General features: G+C 31.6%; 3 protein-coding genes across 7 annotated transcripts; 1 reads left to right on the top strand and 2 right to left on the bottom strand.

Moving 5' to 3' along the window:
• The first annotated feature begins 2,533 nt into the window (after window positions 1–2,533).
• On the top strand, window positions 2,534–9,978 carry LOC147918390 (uncharacterized). The gene is made up of 16 exons (XM_087505744.1): window positions 2,534–2,563; window positions 2,643–2,712; window positions 2,910–2,983; window positions 5,963–6,036; window positions 7,540–7,594; window positions 7,734–7,759; window positions 7,883–8,029; window positions 8,145–8,267; window positions 8,377–8,499; window positions 8,595–8,758; window positions 8,838–8,886; window positions 9,083–9,218; window positions 9,317–9,404; window positions 9,551–9,592; window positions 9,733–9,781; window positions 9,885–9,978. Exons 1-16 carry the CDS (start codon window positions 2,534–2,536, stop codon window positions 9,976–9,978), a joined length of 1,344 nt encoding a protein of 447 aa, XP_087361870.1.
• Window positions 9,979–11,111: 1,133 nt separating this feature from the next.
• LOC104768652 (uncharacterized) lies at window positions 11,112–14,944 on the bottom strand. Its single transcript, XM_087505743.1, has 14 exons — window positions 14,845–14,944; window positions 14,721–14,763; window positions 14,380–14,509; window positions 13,434–13,459; window positions 13,161–13,307; window positions 12,924–13,046; window positions 12,699–12,824; window positions 12,441–12,604; window positions 12,320–12,368; window positions 11,976–12,123; window positions 11,798–11,885; window positions 11,629–11,670; window positions 11,469–11,517; window positions 11,112–11,363 (listed from the first exon to the last, which is right to left on the bottom strand). Exons 1-14 carry the CDS (start codon window positions 14,942–14,944, stop codon window positions 11,279–11,281), a joined length of 1,320 nt encoding a protein of 439 aa, XP_087361869.1. The 3' UTR covers window positions 11,112–11,278.
• LOC104768649 (uncharacterized) lies at window positions 14,124–16,837 on the bottom strand. 5 transcript variants are annotated; one of them, XM_087506442.1, is made up of 10 exons: window positions 16,525–16,794; window positions 16,101–16,424; window positions 15,953–16,026; window positions 15,802–15,827; window positions 15,539–15,667; window positions 15,305–15,427; window positions 15,085–15,193; window positions 14,845–15,011; window positions 14,721–14,763; window positions 14,124–14,509 (listed from the first exon to the last, which is right to left on the bottom strand). In XM_087506442.1, the coding sequence occupies exons 3-8, from the start codon at window positions 15,971–15,973 to the stop codon at window positions 14,970–14,972; spliced, it is 450 nt and encodes a 149-aa protein (XP_087362568.1). In that variant the 5' UTR covers window positions 15,974–16,026; window positions 16,101–16,424; window positions 16,525–16,794; the 3' UTR covers window positions 14,124–14,509; window positions 14,721–14,763; window positions 14,845–14,969. The 5 variants fall into 5 exon arrangements, with proteins under 5 accessions (XP_087362568.1, XP_087362570.1, XP_087362569.1 ...); XM_087506444.1 differs by having other exon boundaries at window positions 16,101–16,429; window positions 16,525–16,774; XM_087506443.1 differs by having other exon boundaries at window positions 15,953–16,429; window positions 16,525–16,837.
• Window positions 16,838–18,348: the final 1,511 nt, after the last annotated feature.

Raw genomic sequence — 18,348 nt, 5'->3', positions numbered from 1 at the left:
TGATTTTCATTTTCATAACTCTCTTGATTGCTGTGGGACAGGTCGAGGGGATTGACGAAATCATTACCCTTTCATGTCATGTTCTCGTGTCTAGACTTTTTGTTGTTCCCTACTAACTAGAATCATATATAGGTTTCATGAAGATCGAAATCGAATCAGGGGCGTGTGTTAAAAACAAACTACTCCAGAGAGAGAACAAAGACAGTGGTCAAAGCTAACGTGCACTGTCACGTGCGGCGGCTCAACGTGAGAGTCGCGTGAGACGCACCGCTTTAGTGTTCAGATGAATTTAATCCACCGTCGATGGAGGAACTAACGGGTGATGAAGCATGCGTGTTGTTTAAGATGAGTGGCGCGTGGATAAGAATCTAATAATGCGAAATAAAAATCGAACTTTTACTCTGATATATTCAAAATGAATGGTTTGGGTTTGCTACTCTGCAACTTGCTGCACCAGAGTATCTAAGTGGCGGACGATCGTTGGTTAGATACTACGACGAGAGAATAAAACAAAAAGGTAAAATGGGGAAAAACGATCTGTATCCCCCTATGAACTTTCATATAGCACCACAACTACACAGATCCTAAATCTCGATTTCAGTCCACACAAATGAAAAGTTACAGTCCAGTTTCCCCATAATTTTAAAGTTCGAAACCTCCTTCCCCATTAATGTTGGTTAACTTGGTTTATGACATAAACCAGGTGTCAAACCAAAAATCCACTAGAATAAACCGAACTGAAACCTGATTAAAAATTTTTTTTTTCTCCCTTCGTCTTCTTCCTTCCTCCTCCACTTTCTAATCTCAGAATTTTTTCTGAAAAAATGAAATAACATATATTTTGTTTACTCCATAGGTGACACTTCTCCTTCTCTTCTCTTTGAATCTTTTTCCAGATTCGTAACGTCTGCTCTAATCTTATCACTCCTCACATTCGATTTCAGATCTTTTGCCTTCGCACAATTCAGAGAAAGAAAACCATAAACATGATTGTGTTTGGATTATACCTCGAGTTTGAGAAACTGAAATCAAAATTTGGGTTTGAAGTCACCACCGCCATGAACTCCTCCACGACGATGACGAACACGACTAATCTCCGTTGTTATCAAGATTCTGGATTTCCCGAACATTGTTTTCTCTGTATAAGAAAACTTCTCCCAACAAAATTTATCTCTATGTATAAGTAAGTGAATCGATAAAATAACCAAATCCAGAATCAATCGCAATCACAACTTGTTCCTCCTCCGTCGTCGCTGTCGCCGTTAACGATGGTTTGCTCGAAGTCTCAGTAGTTTCGTATTGAGACTTAGGATCCCACGAATCGAAATCAGAGTTTCTTCTCGGACATCGAATTCACAAGCTCTGCTATACCATCGACGCTTCTGCTTCGTTTGTAAGGGACATTGCGAAGGAGATAAATCGAAGAAAACCATGTTTGATTTGTTTATTTGCTGTGTGATGCCAACTCTTTAATGTTGTTGCTACTCTCTCGTTGAAAATTGTTGTTTTCATCTTTGAACCCATCTTCACCAAAGAATCAAATCAGAAAAAAAAAAAAAAAAATAAGATTTTGAAATTGCAAAGTTACAATTTTTGAGAGAGTCGAAAGAGATGAAAGACAACGATGAACCCTACAGTGATAAATTTCTCTCGGTTTGATATTGAATTTTGGTTAATCCGGTTTAGTTTTATTGTTTTATGGTTAATGGTTACCTGGGCAACAGTAAACCAATTGTAAACCATGATTATGTGTTTCTGGGTTTTAAATTTTGAAATTAGGGGAAAATTGGATTGGAACTTCCTGTTTGTGTGGACCGAGATCGAGATTCAAATTCTGTGTAGTTGTGGTGCTATATGAAAGTTCTTATGGGGATACATATCGTTTTTCCGTAAAATGGTAAATAGGTATAAGTGTGTTTGTGTTAGACACATGCTAAACATGAGTATGTGAGTTTAGTTAACTGGTGCTAACAACTTTTTGCTCCTACTATAATGTATCTTATGTTATTAATCTATCATCATATTCTAATCTTAGATCTTCTCCATTTTTTTTAAATTAAAAACTTAAAAACGATGTACTCCATTAGTAAAAACTTAAATATGTTATCAATATTTAAAAAATATATCTAATTTATATTTAAGTCAAAACATAAATTTTGAATTTTTGTAATATTATAAAACAATTTCATTCTTAATAGTAACTTACGATACAAATCAAATCCTTAAAGCCGTAGAAGAGTCAAGATTAAAAACAATACTTTGATCATTTGATGACTTTGTTTTTCCTTTTAGTTAGCATTCAGCTTTTGTTATATTTATTGATGTTCATACTCTTTTTTTTTTTTTCTTTTTTCTTTTTTTTTTTTGCTCATACTTTGCTTAAGGCTCATTATTACATTATTACAGTAAGATCATCTAGTAATGTGTTGGTCGAGTCTATAACATTTTTCTATAATATTTTAAATAATTAATTATAAATATTTTTAAAATGTGTACAGATTAACCCCAGCGGATATTTGTTGAAACTCGAGCTATGAATGGAGACCCAATTGCAGTGATAATGGTTTGATTGACTAGGAGTTTATCATTAATTATGATAATTGATTAACTATGATAATTGATATTCACTTTTTTTTTGTTAGCTAGACAAGATTGTCGCACACTATGGTCTGCTTAACGGAAATATTGTATTGGCACACCATATCTTGACAGGTATACTCTATCTCTCATACAATACTAAAAATGTTGTAAAAAAAATCAAAATATATTCTATCTCTCATATCTCGTGGGATGCCTCCTAGAGTTCGGATCCGTGTTCGGCCGGATCGAGCCAGCTGTTGTCCGAAGTACTGCTCCCCTCCTTGTTTCCATCAGTAACTTATCTTTTGAAGAAAAACTCTCTTGTGAAGAGAGGTTCAACAAGTCCAAATATGTCCAGAGTATCATGCGATCGGTGGCTAGCTTGACAGCTGCTACTCTACAGGTAAGTTAATCTCTCTTTGTTCATCGACCGACCTTGTTTTATTTGGACTATGTGATTTAAATATATAATTTAAGTTTTTCATATAAACTAAAACATAACCTAAACTATTTAATAATTAATAGCTAAACTATTTTGAAAGTTAAAAATACATATTTCCTATAAAATCATATGAAGCGCATCAAAGTTTTAAATGACGATTTTTTTTATTCCCCTTAGTTTAAGATATATTGCTAGGTTTAGTTATAATTTTTAATCCTTGTAATAAACAGCTAGATAGAAAATAAAAAATCAATGTTTGTCCAAAAAAAGTAATAATAAAAAATCAAATTTTTTTTTATAGAAAAATCTTTAAAGTACATATTTGAATTAAATAAAAAATAGGAATTTTTATATCATTATACGTATGTTGAATCACAAACTGAATATAATGATTATTATTCTAAAATAAATGCATTCCAATTTTGTTGGATGTAAGTGAGAGGTGAAAAAAATTGATTTGATAATTATATTACAAAAGTTTCCTTCATGAGAACATTTCAAATTTTAAAAATAAAATTAATATACATGTATTTGTAAGAACTAATCAAACATCTAAAGTAAAGAATTAAGATGTTTTCTTTAGCTTGATTTCCTTATTATGAGATGGTTATAACCAAAATATTATTATGGTCATCAAAATTTTATTATACATATTAGAATCCATTTTGAACAAAAAAACATATTAGAATACATATGTATTTTAAATCAAAATAATATTAAAAAACAAAGAAGAAAAGAAGAAGCACATAAAACAAAAAAAACAATAAAATTCAAAACAATGTAAAATATATAGTAAACAAAAAATATAATCAAACTCTTATTTGGGTTTTCAACCTATGCAAAAACATTATAAAAAAACAAACAAAATATTTAGGATTTGGGATATGGTGGAGGAGGATGTGAGAATGATTATTTATAGGATAAAAAGTGATGGAAGTTGTTACATTTCTAAAATAATTAAATTAGAAGAGTTACAATTATAATTAATAGTGTGTTTAAATGAAAATGAATGGAGGATAAAAAGTTAATTCACAATTTATGCAATTTCAGTTACAATTTAATAGTAAAGAATGAATTTAAATGTATATATTAATATATATAATTAAATGTTTTGTTTAATGAAAATAAATATTAAATTTGAAAAATTAAATGTCAAATGGACTAATAAGAAGAGAGTAAAACATTTGAAATATGAGGCTGTGATGGTTAATGGGTTATAGTGAGATATGTGTATTTCTTTTAGTAGATAATACTGAAATCGATGTATCAAAGATAACTATTTTAGAGTTACAAAAGTGCAATTCAGTGCATATTAGTACATTTTTAATATGTTCTATTATATTAAATTAAATTCATTGAGAACGCTACTATGATATTATTATGAGAGTTACAAACAAATTTTTATACTTTTCCAACTCCTAAAATTAAAACCCATTTAATTAAAAATAATTGTTGGTGGGTCCATAATTTGGTTCAAAGTATAACATGTTACACATTGATCGTTTAAAAGGAATAAGAATATCTAATTCTTAAATAAACTTGATTATTTTGTTAAAAACAACATATATGAATTTAAATTTAACTATGGAAATTTTAAAAATAAATAAGAATAGATTAGAAAGGTAAGAAATATAAAAGAAATATTTGATTTTTATATAAGTAAAATAAGAATTGAAAACAATGATAAATATATATAATACTTTCTAAATTAACATGTAGAATCAAACTCTTACAACACATATGAGATATAAAAACATTTGATATTGGTGGGAGAGGAGGAGAGAATGATTTACTTATTAAGATGATAATCCAAATTAGATAATGGAGATGAATCTTAAAAAAAAAGAACAATGTAATATCATGTAGTCTCTAAAATTAAATTTTAGCATTAAAATTTTATAATGATATTTCATTTAGTTTTTTGTAACTTATACACAAAAATAAGAAATAAATAAAAAACAAAAAAAAAACAAAAATGATTTTGAGATATTGTGGAAGACAATAAGAGAAGTGGAAGAGAATAAGAGAATATGAAAATGAGAAAGTAAAAGAATGCCAATATGAGAGAATGAGAGAATACTTATTTATATGATAAAAATTGATGGAAGTTACATTTAGAATTATGAAAATTACAATTATAATTTATTGTGTTTGAATAAAATTGAGTGGTGGAATATGGTTAATGCATAATTTATTTTATTTTCAGTTATAATTTGATTTTAATGTGTGAGTTAAATGTTTTGTTTAATTGGGTCTTAAATATTGTTTAAAGCAATTAAACAATTAAAAAAAGTACTCCCTCTGTATCAAAATAGATGATGTTTTAGGAGTTTCACACAAATTAAGAAAAACATTAAATGTTTAGCTATATATGCATTTTATTTATAAAAATATATTTTTATAACTATCAACCAATAGTAATTTATTAAAATTTAAATTCTCAATCAATGATTATTGAAAACTACAATTTCTTAGCATTAATTAGTAAAAGAATACAGAAAATCAATCTTTGTGATACAAAATTTTTTTCTAGAAAATCATCTATTATGATACAGAGGGAGTATTAATTAAATGAAAATCAATCAATGAGGAGAGACCAAAACCTTACTTTTATGTATATGGTTACATTAACGATACCATTAGAAACTCAAACAAGACAAAATAAAGAATATTCGATAAGGATACAAATGTTTTTAATTAATCTTTCTAACCAGATAAACATGCAAATCCTTTTTTACCAGCTTATGTTATTTTCAGATTCTCTTATTTAATCGCGACCGTTGATTCATTTTTATGTATCCATCATTTTAAAAGACCTAAAAAGATGTTTCTCTCTATGCTCTTTGTTGCCGTCAATGACTACACAAAACCTTTTTGCAAAATTAGATACAAGAGACTCAAAGGTATTCTTCATAAGTCATAATAGATTTTGGTATGCAGCTTGATATCGAAGAGAGCTCGGCTCAGAAGCCATGGCAGGTTGCCGAGTTTTTCTTTGGTAAGAACTTGAATAGGTTTCCACTACCTTCTCTGCATTTTTGTTTTATTTCCTGTGTTATAACGCTGAGTAAAGTAGGTTTGTGGTAAATTGTTGTGATAAGAAATATCTTTTTTCCTTACTATATGGCCAACACATATAATACTTGTATATGGGTAGGCTTTACGTTTATGTCAAATTTCTAAATTCTAAAAAATAAACTCTTTGTGATTCATACCCATCAAGTTATTGTGCGAATGTGTGAAATTATACAATGGTTTGAATTATTGAAATTGGTTTTGGTTTGTGATTGTTGTGCAATGAAAGAATGTTTGAGAGTTAGATGGAAAATATAATGGCTTTGGTTTGTTTGATTGTTGCTTGTAAAATAAGTTCTCTGATTTTTTTAAAAAAAATTGGCTTAGAAACTTGGTTAGTTATTTGCCATTGGAGAGATAAATTTTACTAAGTTTTACAAAAAAATTTAAAAGATGAATTTGTAATTTTTATAGTTAAATTATTGCTTACATATTTGCTAACATACTAGAATATATCCCGTGCTTAAAGCACGGGTCAACATTTTTAAAATTTTTTTGAATATAATAACAAAATTTATTGTTTTTTTTTAAATTATTTTGCTTGAGATAGTATTTATTTTTAATTATTATGTAAATCTATTAATCTATTTGAATACTAATTATTTCAGAATATTATAGTATTTTATTTTTGATGAATTATCACATTTTTAAATTGTTTATTTGTTGTATTTGCATCATATTTTGTGAAATATAAAATAGTAATTTTAATATTATAATTGTGAGTAAATAAAAATTATTAATTTATCATCTATATAAATTTAGTTTTACCAACCCGCCAATGTGGAAATTAAAACACACATTTTCATACATTGAGTAATATATCTTCGTTTTAAAAAATTCAAATCACAACATATGCAGAAAAATATGCATTTTATTAATTAAAAGTATTATATGAAAGTTCTAAACAATTTGTAAATAAAATAAAATAAAGATGATAGGAGAGTCATAATTTGAAATCTTAACAAAATCTTCGAATTTAGTTATTAAAAATAATTATATTGTATACTTGGATATAAAATCTTAATTTTAAAATTCTGATTGGTTTATATATTTTTTTTTAAAAAAATTAGTAATTTCTTCCATAATTTATTAGAGAGAGAAAATATTTTTTTAGATTTTTTAATATTTGATATGTGAGTGTTTTTTATTTTTAATTTAATTATATTTATTTAAATTAGTTAATTAAGCTTAATTAATTTTTTCTAATGGCAATTGAATGTAATTTTTTATATTTTTTAAGGTTAGTTTCATATTTGTACTTCTCAATTAATATAGTAGGATTTACCAATGGAGATGCTTTTAGGATCATATGAGCTTAGTCCATGACAAAAATAAATTGACCGCCCAATAACGATTTTCCCTTTTTTTTTATAATTATAAATACACTCTTCAGACCTAAAAGTTAACCCCTAAAAGTAAAACTGTAAGATATCTTTTTCAAGGGTTATCTTATCGCCCTTCTCAACTTCTCCAACTATGAACGAATACGCCTTCGAGGTAACCTTCTTCTTCTTCTTTTCTTCTTCTTTCCCTTATGGATTTTCTTCTGATTCACTCTGTAACCCTACCTAGCTTGTCTCTCAATTAATAATATCTTCACAAGTAATTTTTCTGATTAGATCTTTTGTACTTTTAGGGTATGAAATTGCAGCCTAAAATCAGGTAATTTATAAATTAAATTGATATTTGTATTTCCCTTTTTGTTTTTTGGTATTTGTAAGATGGATGCATGTGTTCTGGTAACGTTGATGATATATACGTATGGTATTATCAAATAAATTGCAGTGACATTGGTAGGATTATTGTTTCGGGGTATGACACTAGCCTCCCTCTTGATGATGTCGAGAGTGCATTGAACAAGCACTTCGCTTCATGCGGAGAGATCACGGATTTGTATCTTGCCATGAACTATTTTACGAAGATTCTCGAAAGGTTTCGTAGCTTCACCTTCTTCCTCTAGCTAGATTTACACGTACAGCTGATTGATGATCAGTTCAAGTTAAATGCTTAATTTAAAAATGTTTTTTGGTTTTAAAATTTCATGCAGTTTTGCTTATATATATCTTGTGGGAGAAGGCGCAGTCGATAAGGCCTTGCAACTTGATGGAAGTGACGTGGGAGGATGGCATGTCTCTGTTAAGCCTTTTCCGTATCCCGAAACTGCAAAAGAGTAAACCCACACTGCATGCCTTTTTTTTATTCGGTAGATTCTTTTGTATCTTTTAATATCCATGCAGGTGAATGAATTGATATAACATATAAAAGCCTATTTGTTGCAGTAAGGTTGTGGTAAGAGTTGAAGGACTTGACACTTCCCTTAGTAAGATTGAAAACCAGAACGCTCTGAATAATATGTGCTCTTCATATGGAGAGATCGTTATCCTCATTTACAACATCGTGGGGTTTGTAATCGTGACTTCTTCCTCTCATTTCCCCCAATCGTTCAAGTTATCAAATTCTCTAACTAAAGACTTGTCTCTTTGTTGCTTTTTTACAGCTATGCTGTAGCTGCTATATACGGAAAAAACATTGCAGATAAGGCGCATGAACTTAATGGGATCGACATGGGAGGACGAAAATTAGCTGTTTCTGTGCTTTCTGTACCGAGAATACACACTATCCACGCACGCCGCCGCTACATACCACCTCGTGCTCCCCCAGGTACTACACTACTTTGTTCTTGATTCTTGATTTCTTGATTTCTTGATAAAAAAGTAAAACTTTTGTGGTTTATTTTTAGATTCCGATAGTTCTACCTTTGATGAAGAAGACTTTCCATCACAATGCAGGTAATTGACTGAATATTTTTATTTTTAACACTAAATAATCGGAAGTATTCATGTCATTGGGAAATATTAGCTAGTAGATTTATGACTGGCATTTGGCATGATTAGGTCACAATTAAATATGGCTTTATGATGGTACAATGCTTCTTTCAAACCTTTTCTCATCTTACATTTTTCTTTTGGTATTATTGCGTGAAAGCTCCAAGACCCCAGATCAACCTCCTGAGAAGAAAAGGAGGTCAAAGGAGGAGCAAACAGCTGACCGAGATGGTTTCGTTGTTGAAAATTTAGTCAGCGGCCACCGCTTTGGCAAGGAGGCTAGAGTTGGCAAATGGGTATGCGCATTTAGGTCCTAATTTGCATACATGATTACTGCAATGACATATAAACCTATAATATATGTTTGAGCTCATTATATTGTCTCTGAGTGCAGGTTTTTGTCCATCTCACTGCAAGGCTTAAGAAGAATGGGAAGGTTTTCTGTTCCACTGATAAAGAACCACCTACTTTGTTTCGTCTAGGTTGGTATTTTGACTATATGCGAAAATAAGGGCTTCATATATGTAATATATATATATATATATATATATATATATATATATGATATATCTTCAGTGGGTGTTACTTGGATGCTTATCATGTGCTTTTCGTTGTTTATTACATGCAGGTCATAGACATGTCATTGAAGGAGTGGATGTTGGCGTTAATGGTAACCTAACTAATCTCTTACTGGTTCTGTGTTCATTATGTTTTTTCAAATGGAGCCAACATTTTGTTTTTTTCAAATGGAGCCAACATTTTGTTTTGTTTTGTTTTGATCTCTTGTTTTTTTTGTAAATTATTTTAAAGGCATGCGTGTTGGTGAGGAAAGAAGGCTTACAATTCCTCCAGCAATGGGGTAAATAGTTAAAACCTTTGCAAAAACGATTGTGATTAAACTTATTAATGATATCTTTTATTTTAACCCTTTTAATGAGATGCTAATATTGTCTGGCTCACAGGTTTGGTGCGGAAGGTCTTGGCGACATGATTCCTCCTGACGCATGGGTGGTGTATGAGGTCTATCTGGTTGATGTTATGGATCATAAAGATTGAATGAATCCATGCATCGTGAGTTTTTTTTAGGTGTGATCTCGCTTTCCTTTTCTTGTATTGTATATTTATTTTCTTGTTATTGTATTTCTTAGACTCACTAAAAAAACTGTATTGTATAAGTTAAATGGTATCAAAAAGTTATTTAATATTATTTATATTATTTATTTATAGCAACTATGCATCAATTATATTAACTGCTGTTATAATTGATTAGTTTGACATCAGTTAAATAAAATTCTTATTATTTTGTATCACTTTAGAATTTCTTATATTTATTTGTATTATAATACAAAAATTTTGCTGTCATTCTTTTTGACATCTGAAAAATTGATGATCTGAAATTATATTGTTAGAGAATCATAGTTTCAAATAAATAAATTGTAGATTTTTATTAATGGTAATAATAATCGATCCATCTCACTAAAAAAAATAGTAGCAAGTGTTATACTTGTATATGTAACATTAATAAGTGTACAATGATTTTAACTCTTACATATCTTTTTTGTTTGTCCTAACTTTCTTTTCTACAAAAGGTAAGTTTGAAGAGACGATGACGACAACAAAAAGCATAGAGAGAGAAACATACTTTTAATTCTTTTAAATTGATGGAGACATAAAAATGATCAACAATCACGATTAACAAAGAGAATCCAAAAATAACATAAGCGGATCAAAAATGATTCGCGTGTTTATCCGATTAGAAAGATTAATTAAAAACATTTTTATGCTTATCGAATATTCTTTATTTTGTTTTGTTTGAGTTTCTAATGGTATCAGTTTACAAAAACTAATGTTTGTTTTATAAATGTGTTTATTATTAATAGTGCTAGTAGTATTAGATTACTTAGTTGAGGATGGCGAAATAATAATAATATCCATCTGTCAAACCATAGAAGATCCAAATTCGTCAGTTACTACTACGGGCTTATTGCTAATGGGCAGACTTAACCGCCAAAACAAAAGATTGGGCCATAAATTTAGTTATGGCGTCCTATCAAAAAAAAAAAATTTAGTTATGGCATGGACTAATCCCATATGGTCCAAAATATTCGGAACCGTTGAGGGAATTGACCAAAATCATAATAATTTCATGTTCTCGTGTCTAGAATAAAAATCAAAAAAACAATTTGATAGATTCCAATTTCGATTTTTTTTTTGTTGTAAATAGGTCAGCAAGTCCACAAAATACATACAATAAAGGAACACTACTAGGGACGGCTTTAGTCACACAATACAGGAAAAGGAAAGCGAGATCACACCTAAAAAAAACTCACGATGCATGGATTCATTTCAATCTTTTTTATCCATGAACATTAACCAGATTGACATCATACACCAACCATGCGTCAGGAGGAATCATGTCGCCAAAACCTTCCGCACCAAACCTGTGAGCCAGACAATATTATCATCTCATTAAAAGAGGGTTAAAATAAAAGATATCATCAAAAAGGTTAATCACAATCGTTTTTGCAAAGGTTTTAACTATTTACCCCAATGCTGGAGGAATTGTAAGCCTTCTTTGCTCACCAACACGCATGCCTTTAAAAATAATTTACAAAAAGAGAAAAAAGAGAAGAGATCAAAACAAAAAGATGGCACCATTTGAAAATACATAGTGAATACAAAACCAGTACGAGATTAGCTAGTTACCAATAATGCCAATATCCACTGCTTCAATGACATGTCTATGACCTGTAATAAACAACGACAAGCACATAATAAGCATCCAAGTAACACCCACTGAATATGTAATATATATATTACATATATATATTACATATATGAAGCCCCTATTTTCGCATCTAGTCAAAATACCAACCTAGACGAATCTTAGAAGGTTTTCTTCCATCATTGGAACAGAAAACTTCCCCACTCTCCTTAAGCCTTGCAGTGATATAGACAAAAACCTGCACTCAGAGACAATATAATGAGCTCAAACATATATTATATGTCATTGCAGTAATCATGTATGCATATTAGGACCTAAATGCGCATACCCATTTACCAACACTAGCCTCCTTGCCAAAGGGGTCACCGCAGACTATTTGTTCAACAATGACACCATCTCGGTCAGCTGTTTGCTGTTCCTCCTTTGACCTCCTTTTCTTCTCAGGAGGTTGATCTGGGGTCTTGGAGCTTTCACTTCTGCAATAATACCAACAGAAAAAAATATAAGATGGGAAAAAGGTTTGAAAGAAGCATTGTACCATCATAAAGCCATCTTTAAATTGTGACCTAATCATGCCAAATGCAAATCATAAATCTACTAGCTAATATTTCCCAATGACATGAATACTTTCGATTATTCAATGTTAAAAATAAAAAGTATTCAGTCAATTACCTGCATTGTGATGGAAAGTCTTCTTCATCAAAGGTAGAGCTATCGGAATCTAAATACAAAACCACAAAAGTTTTACTTTGTTATCAAGAAATCAAGAATCAAGAACAAAGTAGTGTAGTACCTGGGAGAGCACGAGGTGGTAGGTAGCGGCGGCGTGCGTGGATAGTGTGTATTCTCGGTACAGAAAGCACACAAACAGCTAATTTGCGTCCTCCCATGTCGATCCCATTAAGTTCATGCGCCTTATCTGCAATGTTTTTTCCGTCAATTAAAGCTACAGCATAGCTGTAAAAAGCAACAAAGAGACAAGTCTTTAGTTAGAGAATTTGATAACTTGAACGATTGGGGAAAATGAGAGGAAGAAGTCACGATTACAAACCCCTCGACGTTGAAAATGTTGAGGATAAGGACCTCTCCATATGAAGACCACAGATTATTCAGAGCGTTCTGGATATCAATCTTACTAAGGGAAGTGTCAAGTCCTTCAACTCTTACCAGAACCTTACTGCAACAAATAGATGCTATATCAATTCACCTGCATGGATATTAAAAGATACAAAAGAATCTACAGAATAAAAAAGGCATGCAGTGGGTGTGGGTTTACTCTTTTGCAGTTTCGGGAAACGGAAAAGGCTTAACAGAGACATTCCATCCTCCCACGTCACTTCCGTCAAGTTGCAAGGCCTTATCGACTGCGCCTTCTCCCACAAGATATATATAAGCAAAACTGCATGAAATTTTAAAACCAAAAACATTTATAAATTAAGCATTCAACTTGAACTGATCATCAATCAGCTGTACGTGTAAATCTAGCTAGAGGAAGAAGGTGAAGCTACGAAACCTTCCGAGAATCTTCGTAAAATAGTTCATGGGAAGATGCAAATCCGTGATCTCTCCACATGAAGCGAAGTGGTTTTTCAACGCACTCTCGACATCATCAAGAGGGAGGCTAGTGTCATACCCCGAAACAATAATCCTACCAATGTCACTGCAATTTATTTGATAATACCATACGTATATATATCATCAACGTTACCAGAACACATGCATCCATCTTACACATACCAAAAAACAAAAAAGGGAAATACAAATATCAATTCAATTTATAAATTACCTGATTTTAGGCTGCAATTTCAGACCCTAAAAGTACAAAAGATCTAATCAGAAAGATTACTTGTGAAGAAATCATTAATTGAGAGACACGCTAGGGGTTATAGAGTGAATCCGAAGAAAATCCATAAGGGAAAGAAGAAGAAGGTTACCTTGAAGGGGTATTCGTTCATGGTTGGAGAAGTTGAGTAGGGTCTTGAAAAAGATATCTTAACAGTTTTACTTTTAGGGGTTAAATTAGGTCTGAAGATGGTATTTATAATTATATTAAAAAAAAAAATCATTATTGGGCGGTCAATTTAATTATGGACTGGACTAAAAGCCCGTATGGTCCTAATCTTCCGAACCGTCGAGGGAATTGACTAATATCATTACCCTTTCATGTCATGTTCACGTGTCATAGATTTTTTTTGTTTCATATATGTAAGAAGAATCATGTGAAGCTCTCTGTCTCTGTTCCAATGTTAATTGTATTTGTTTCGCCTTCTTGTCTGAATAAAAAGGTAGAAGAACAATCACAATGGAAAGGAAAAAACTGTTTAGTTTGTAGTTTTCGATCTCATTCCCTTGTCAAATTAGATCGATTGCGGATCTGTGGATCATTTTGTCATTAACTCTCTATATGATTTTGTCAGATACATAATTCAAAATTGTTATGGTTTAACTCATTAATTTTTTCTATGAATAATAATGATGATCCAAAAAACAAAGATTTAATTACTCAAACTTTAATAGACCCAATCCCACAAAGACGATATTGTTTAGTATTCACCACAACATAATAGTTCCGGGGCTATAATTAACTAGGTCTCGTATAGACATTTGGTTTGTTCCCTTCCTATTATACAATGTCAGTTTTTAAAATACCCACATATTACTGCCACCTTGTTGAATAATTTCTATGTCATTGCAGTAATCATGTAGGCAAGTTAGGACCTAAATGAGCATACTTTCTTGCCGTTGGGGTCGCCCATGCGTAAATCGTCAACAAAGAGCTCATCTCGGTCAGGTGTTTGCTGTTCCTCCTCACTTGACTTCCTTTTCTCCTCAACAGGTTTATCTGGGGTCTTGAAGCTTTCACTTCAGCAATAATACAAAAAGAAAAATATTAAGATGGGAAAAGGTTTGAGAGAAGCATTAATTGTACAATCATAATATAAGCAATCTTTAAATTGTGACCTAATCATGCCAAATGCAAATCATAAATCGACTAGCTAATATTTCCCAATGACATGAATACTTTCGATTATTCAATGTTTAAAATAAAATAAAAAAGTATTCAATCAATTACCTGCTTTGTGGAATGGCTGCAGCACTGGCAGAGTGATGGGCATCTAAAAAATAAACCACAAAAGTATTAACTTTGTTATCAAGAAATCAAGAAATCAAGAACAAATTAATTATGTAGTAGGTACCTAGGAGAGCAAGAGTTGTCCCCTTGAGGAGGGGGAGTGAGTGAACAGGGCTTATTCTCGGTAAAGAAAGCAAACGAACAGCTAATTTGCGTTCTCCCATGTAGAACCCATTTAGTTCAGACGCCTTATCTGCAATGTTTTTTCCGTACATAGCAGCTATAGCAGAGCTGTAAAGTATTTTAGTTAGAGGAGAATTGGGGAAAAAAATGGAGAGGAAGAGAAGCTGCAAAAGAAACAAACCCCTAACAGGATTTCGATTTCATATGGAGAGAACAGAGGAGTTAAAGCGCTCTCGAGATCATCTTGACTAAGGCAAGTGTCAAATCCTTCAACACTTACGATAATCTTACTGCAATAAATAAGAGGCACGAGATGGATCAAATTCACATCATGTTAATATATAAAAGAAAGATACAAATTAAAAATCTCTCAAATAATAAAAAAATGCAGTGGTTTTTACTCTTTTGCATTGGGAAACGGAAAAGGCTCAACAGTGAGCTTCCAACCATCCAATTCACTACCATTAAAAAGTTGCAATGCCTTATCGACTGCGGCTTCTCCCACAAAATATACATAAGCAAAACTGCATTAAAACCAAAAAAAAACATTTATAAGTTAAAGCATTTAACTTGAACGGATCATCGATCAGCTGTACGTGAAAATTAACTAGAGGAAGAAGGTGAAGCTACGAAACCGGTCGTCAAAGGCCACATCCGTGATCTCTCCACATGAAGAGAAATGCTTTTCCAACGCTCTCTTGGCAACTTCAAGAGGAAGGCTATAGCTAGTGTCATATCCCGAAACAATAACCCTACCCATGTCCCTGCAATTTATTTTGATAATACCGATCACGTATATATATATCATCAACGTTACGAGAACATATGCATCCCATCTTACACATACCAAATAAATAAAAAAGGGAAATACAAATATCAATTCAATTTATAAAATTACCTGAAGTTAGGCTGCAGTTTCGGACCCTAAAAAGTACAAAAGATCTAATCAGAAAAATTACTTGTGAAGATATATCATTAATTGAGAGACAAGAACTAGGGTTTATAGAGTGAATCATCCACAATAAGGGAAAGAAGAAGAAGAAGGTTACCTCGAAGGCGTATTCGTTCATGGTTGGAGAAGTTGAGAAGAGCGAGAGGCGGCAATAATCCTTGATAAAGAAACCTTACAGTTTTTGGGGTTAAAATTAGTTCTGAAGAAGGTATTTATAATACTTTTTAAAAGAAAAAGAAAAAAACCTTTATTGGGCTATCATTTAAAAACAAACGATTGTGCCGTAAATTTATTTCTGGCTCTTTTGTCTTTTCTTTCCTAGATATTGTTTTCATTATGAATTATGACACAGAATTTGCAAGATGATATGATGGACTTAATGGATGAGAGAGCTCTGAATTTCAGGAGACACGAGCTACAATGTTCCCTGATGATCATTTCCGACTTTGCTCCGCTTGGTCGCAGTCTCAGTCTTCGCAGGCGGAATAAAAACGTAAATCAAACATGAACAACACAGAATCTTTCTCACTATTATAGCTACATCAATCTCTCATATTCCCACAAATCATCTACACTAAAAAAAATTGTAATCAGAATCTAAAGAGAACAGAACCAAAGGCGATTTCAAAAATTCCTTATGAATACTATAAATCAGATATCGAATCTCACCGTGGAGACGGCTTTGATAGGCGAAGAAGCGGATGGAGGAGAAGAAACGCCGCGGCGCGGCGTCCATATCTTCCTAAGAAAACGGAATGAGAGGATCTCAAAGCGACGAGCCTCCCGAGTCTAATCTTCTGATCCGTCGAAAAGACGGTAGCGGCTCCCGCCGGAGCTCGAAACGTCGACGACGATGACATCGCTTCAGAGAGAGTGAGTGGCTTTTTGGGTGGGTGAGAGAAATCGAATCAGGGCGTGTGTTAAAAACAAACTAACTCCAGAGAGAGAAGAAAGACAGTGGTCAATGCTAACGTGCGCTCTCACGTGCACGACACGTGCGGCGGCTTAATATATGAGAATCGCGTGAAACGCATCGCTTTACTGTTGAGATGAATTTAATCCACCGTCGATGGAGGATCTAACGGTTGGTTAAGACCACCGTTGATGTACAAGTGTGTTTGTGTTGGACACATGCTAAATATGAGTATGTTGAGTTTAGTTAACTGGTGCTAACAACTTTTTGCTCCTACTATAATGTATCTTATGTTATTAATCTATCATCATATTCTAATCTTAGATCTTCTCCATTTTTTTTTTTAATCAAAAACTTAAAAACGATGTACTCCATTAATAAAAACAACTAGATCGTCTTAAATATGTTATCAATATTCAAAAAATATATCTAATTTATATTTAAGTCAAAACATAAATTTTGAATTTTTGTAATATTATAAAACAATTTCATTCTTAATAGTAACTTACGATACGAATCAAATCCTTAAAGCCGTAGAAGAGTCAAGATTAAAAACAATACTTTGATCATTTGCTTTTTTTTTTTTTTTTAAAGTTAGCATTCAGCTTTTGTTATATTTATTGATGCTCATACTCTTCTTGAGGCTCATTATTCATCTAGTAATGTGTTGGTCGAGTCTATAACATTTTTGTATAATATTTTAAATAATTAATTATAAATGTTTTTAAAATGTGTACAGATTAACCCCAATGGAAATTTGTTGAAACTCGAGCTATGAATGGACACCCAATTGCAGTGATAATGGTTTGATTGACTAGGAGTTTATCATTAATTATGATAATTGATTAACTATGATATTTGATATTCATTTTTAGTATTGTATATATACCATATCTTGACAGGTATATAATCAATTATCATATATTGCCGTATATTCTATCTCTCATACAATACTAAAAGTATTGTAAAAAAAATCAAAATATATTATAGAAGAAAATATATTAATATATGCAGTCTTCCGAAGTACAGCAATCTTGTGGGATGCCTCCTAGAGTTTGGATCCGTGCTCGGCCGGATCGAGCCAGCTGTTGTCCGAAGTACTGTTCCCCTTAAGATTCTCTCTCCGTCCACTGTAGTCCAATACCTATCAACCTGTTGGGCTTACGCCCTAATCAGACAATTTGAAGGTTTCTTGAAGCTTAAGGGTAAGATGGATTTTGATGACTATTCGATAGTCCATCATATGATTGAACATACAGAACGAAAGAGTTCAAGTGATTGGTCTGTAGATTCTCTATATGCAGCCAATGGCAGATCTAGAAAATATTTTTAAGGAAGTCAAAAAATATGTTTTAATGTTAATATATATTTAATTACTTATTAAAATATATTAATTTTATTTAATTAATATTACATAAATTAATAGTTGTGCATAATATTTACAAAATGGTATACTAAATAATTTTAATTAATTCATATACCATAATCCTCACAAATTAAAATCTCTTTATATGAAATTGTTTTGATATTGAAACTAATGAATAATTCAACTACAAAAAGCCTATGGTGATAAGAAAAAA

The sequence above is a fragment of the Camelina sativa genome, chromosome 20 (genome assembly GCF_030686135.1).
Source record: "Camelina sativa cultivar CO46 ecotype springtype chromosome 20, ASM3068613v1".
Classification (NCBI taxonomy): Eukaryota; Viridiplantae; Streptophyta; class Magnoliopsida; order Brassicales; family Brassicaceae; genus Camelina; species Camelina sativa.
Note: the sequence above shows the minus strand (reverse complement) of the source record. Positions and strands in the feature narration are given on the sequence as shown.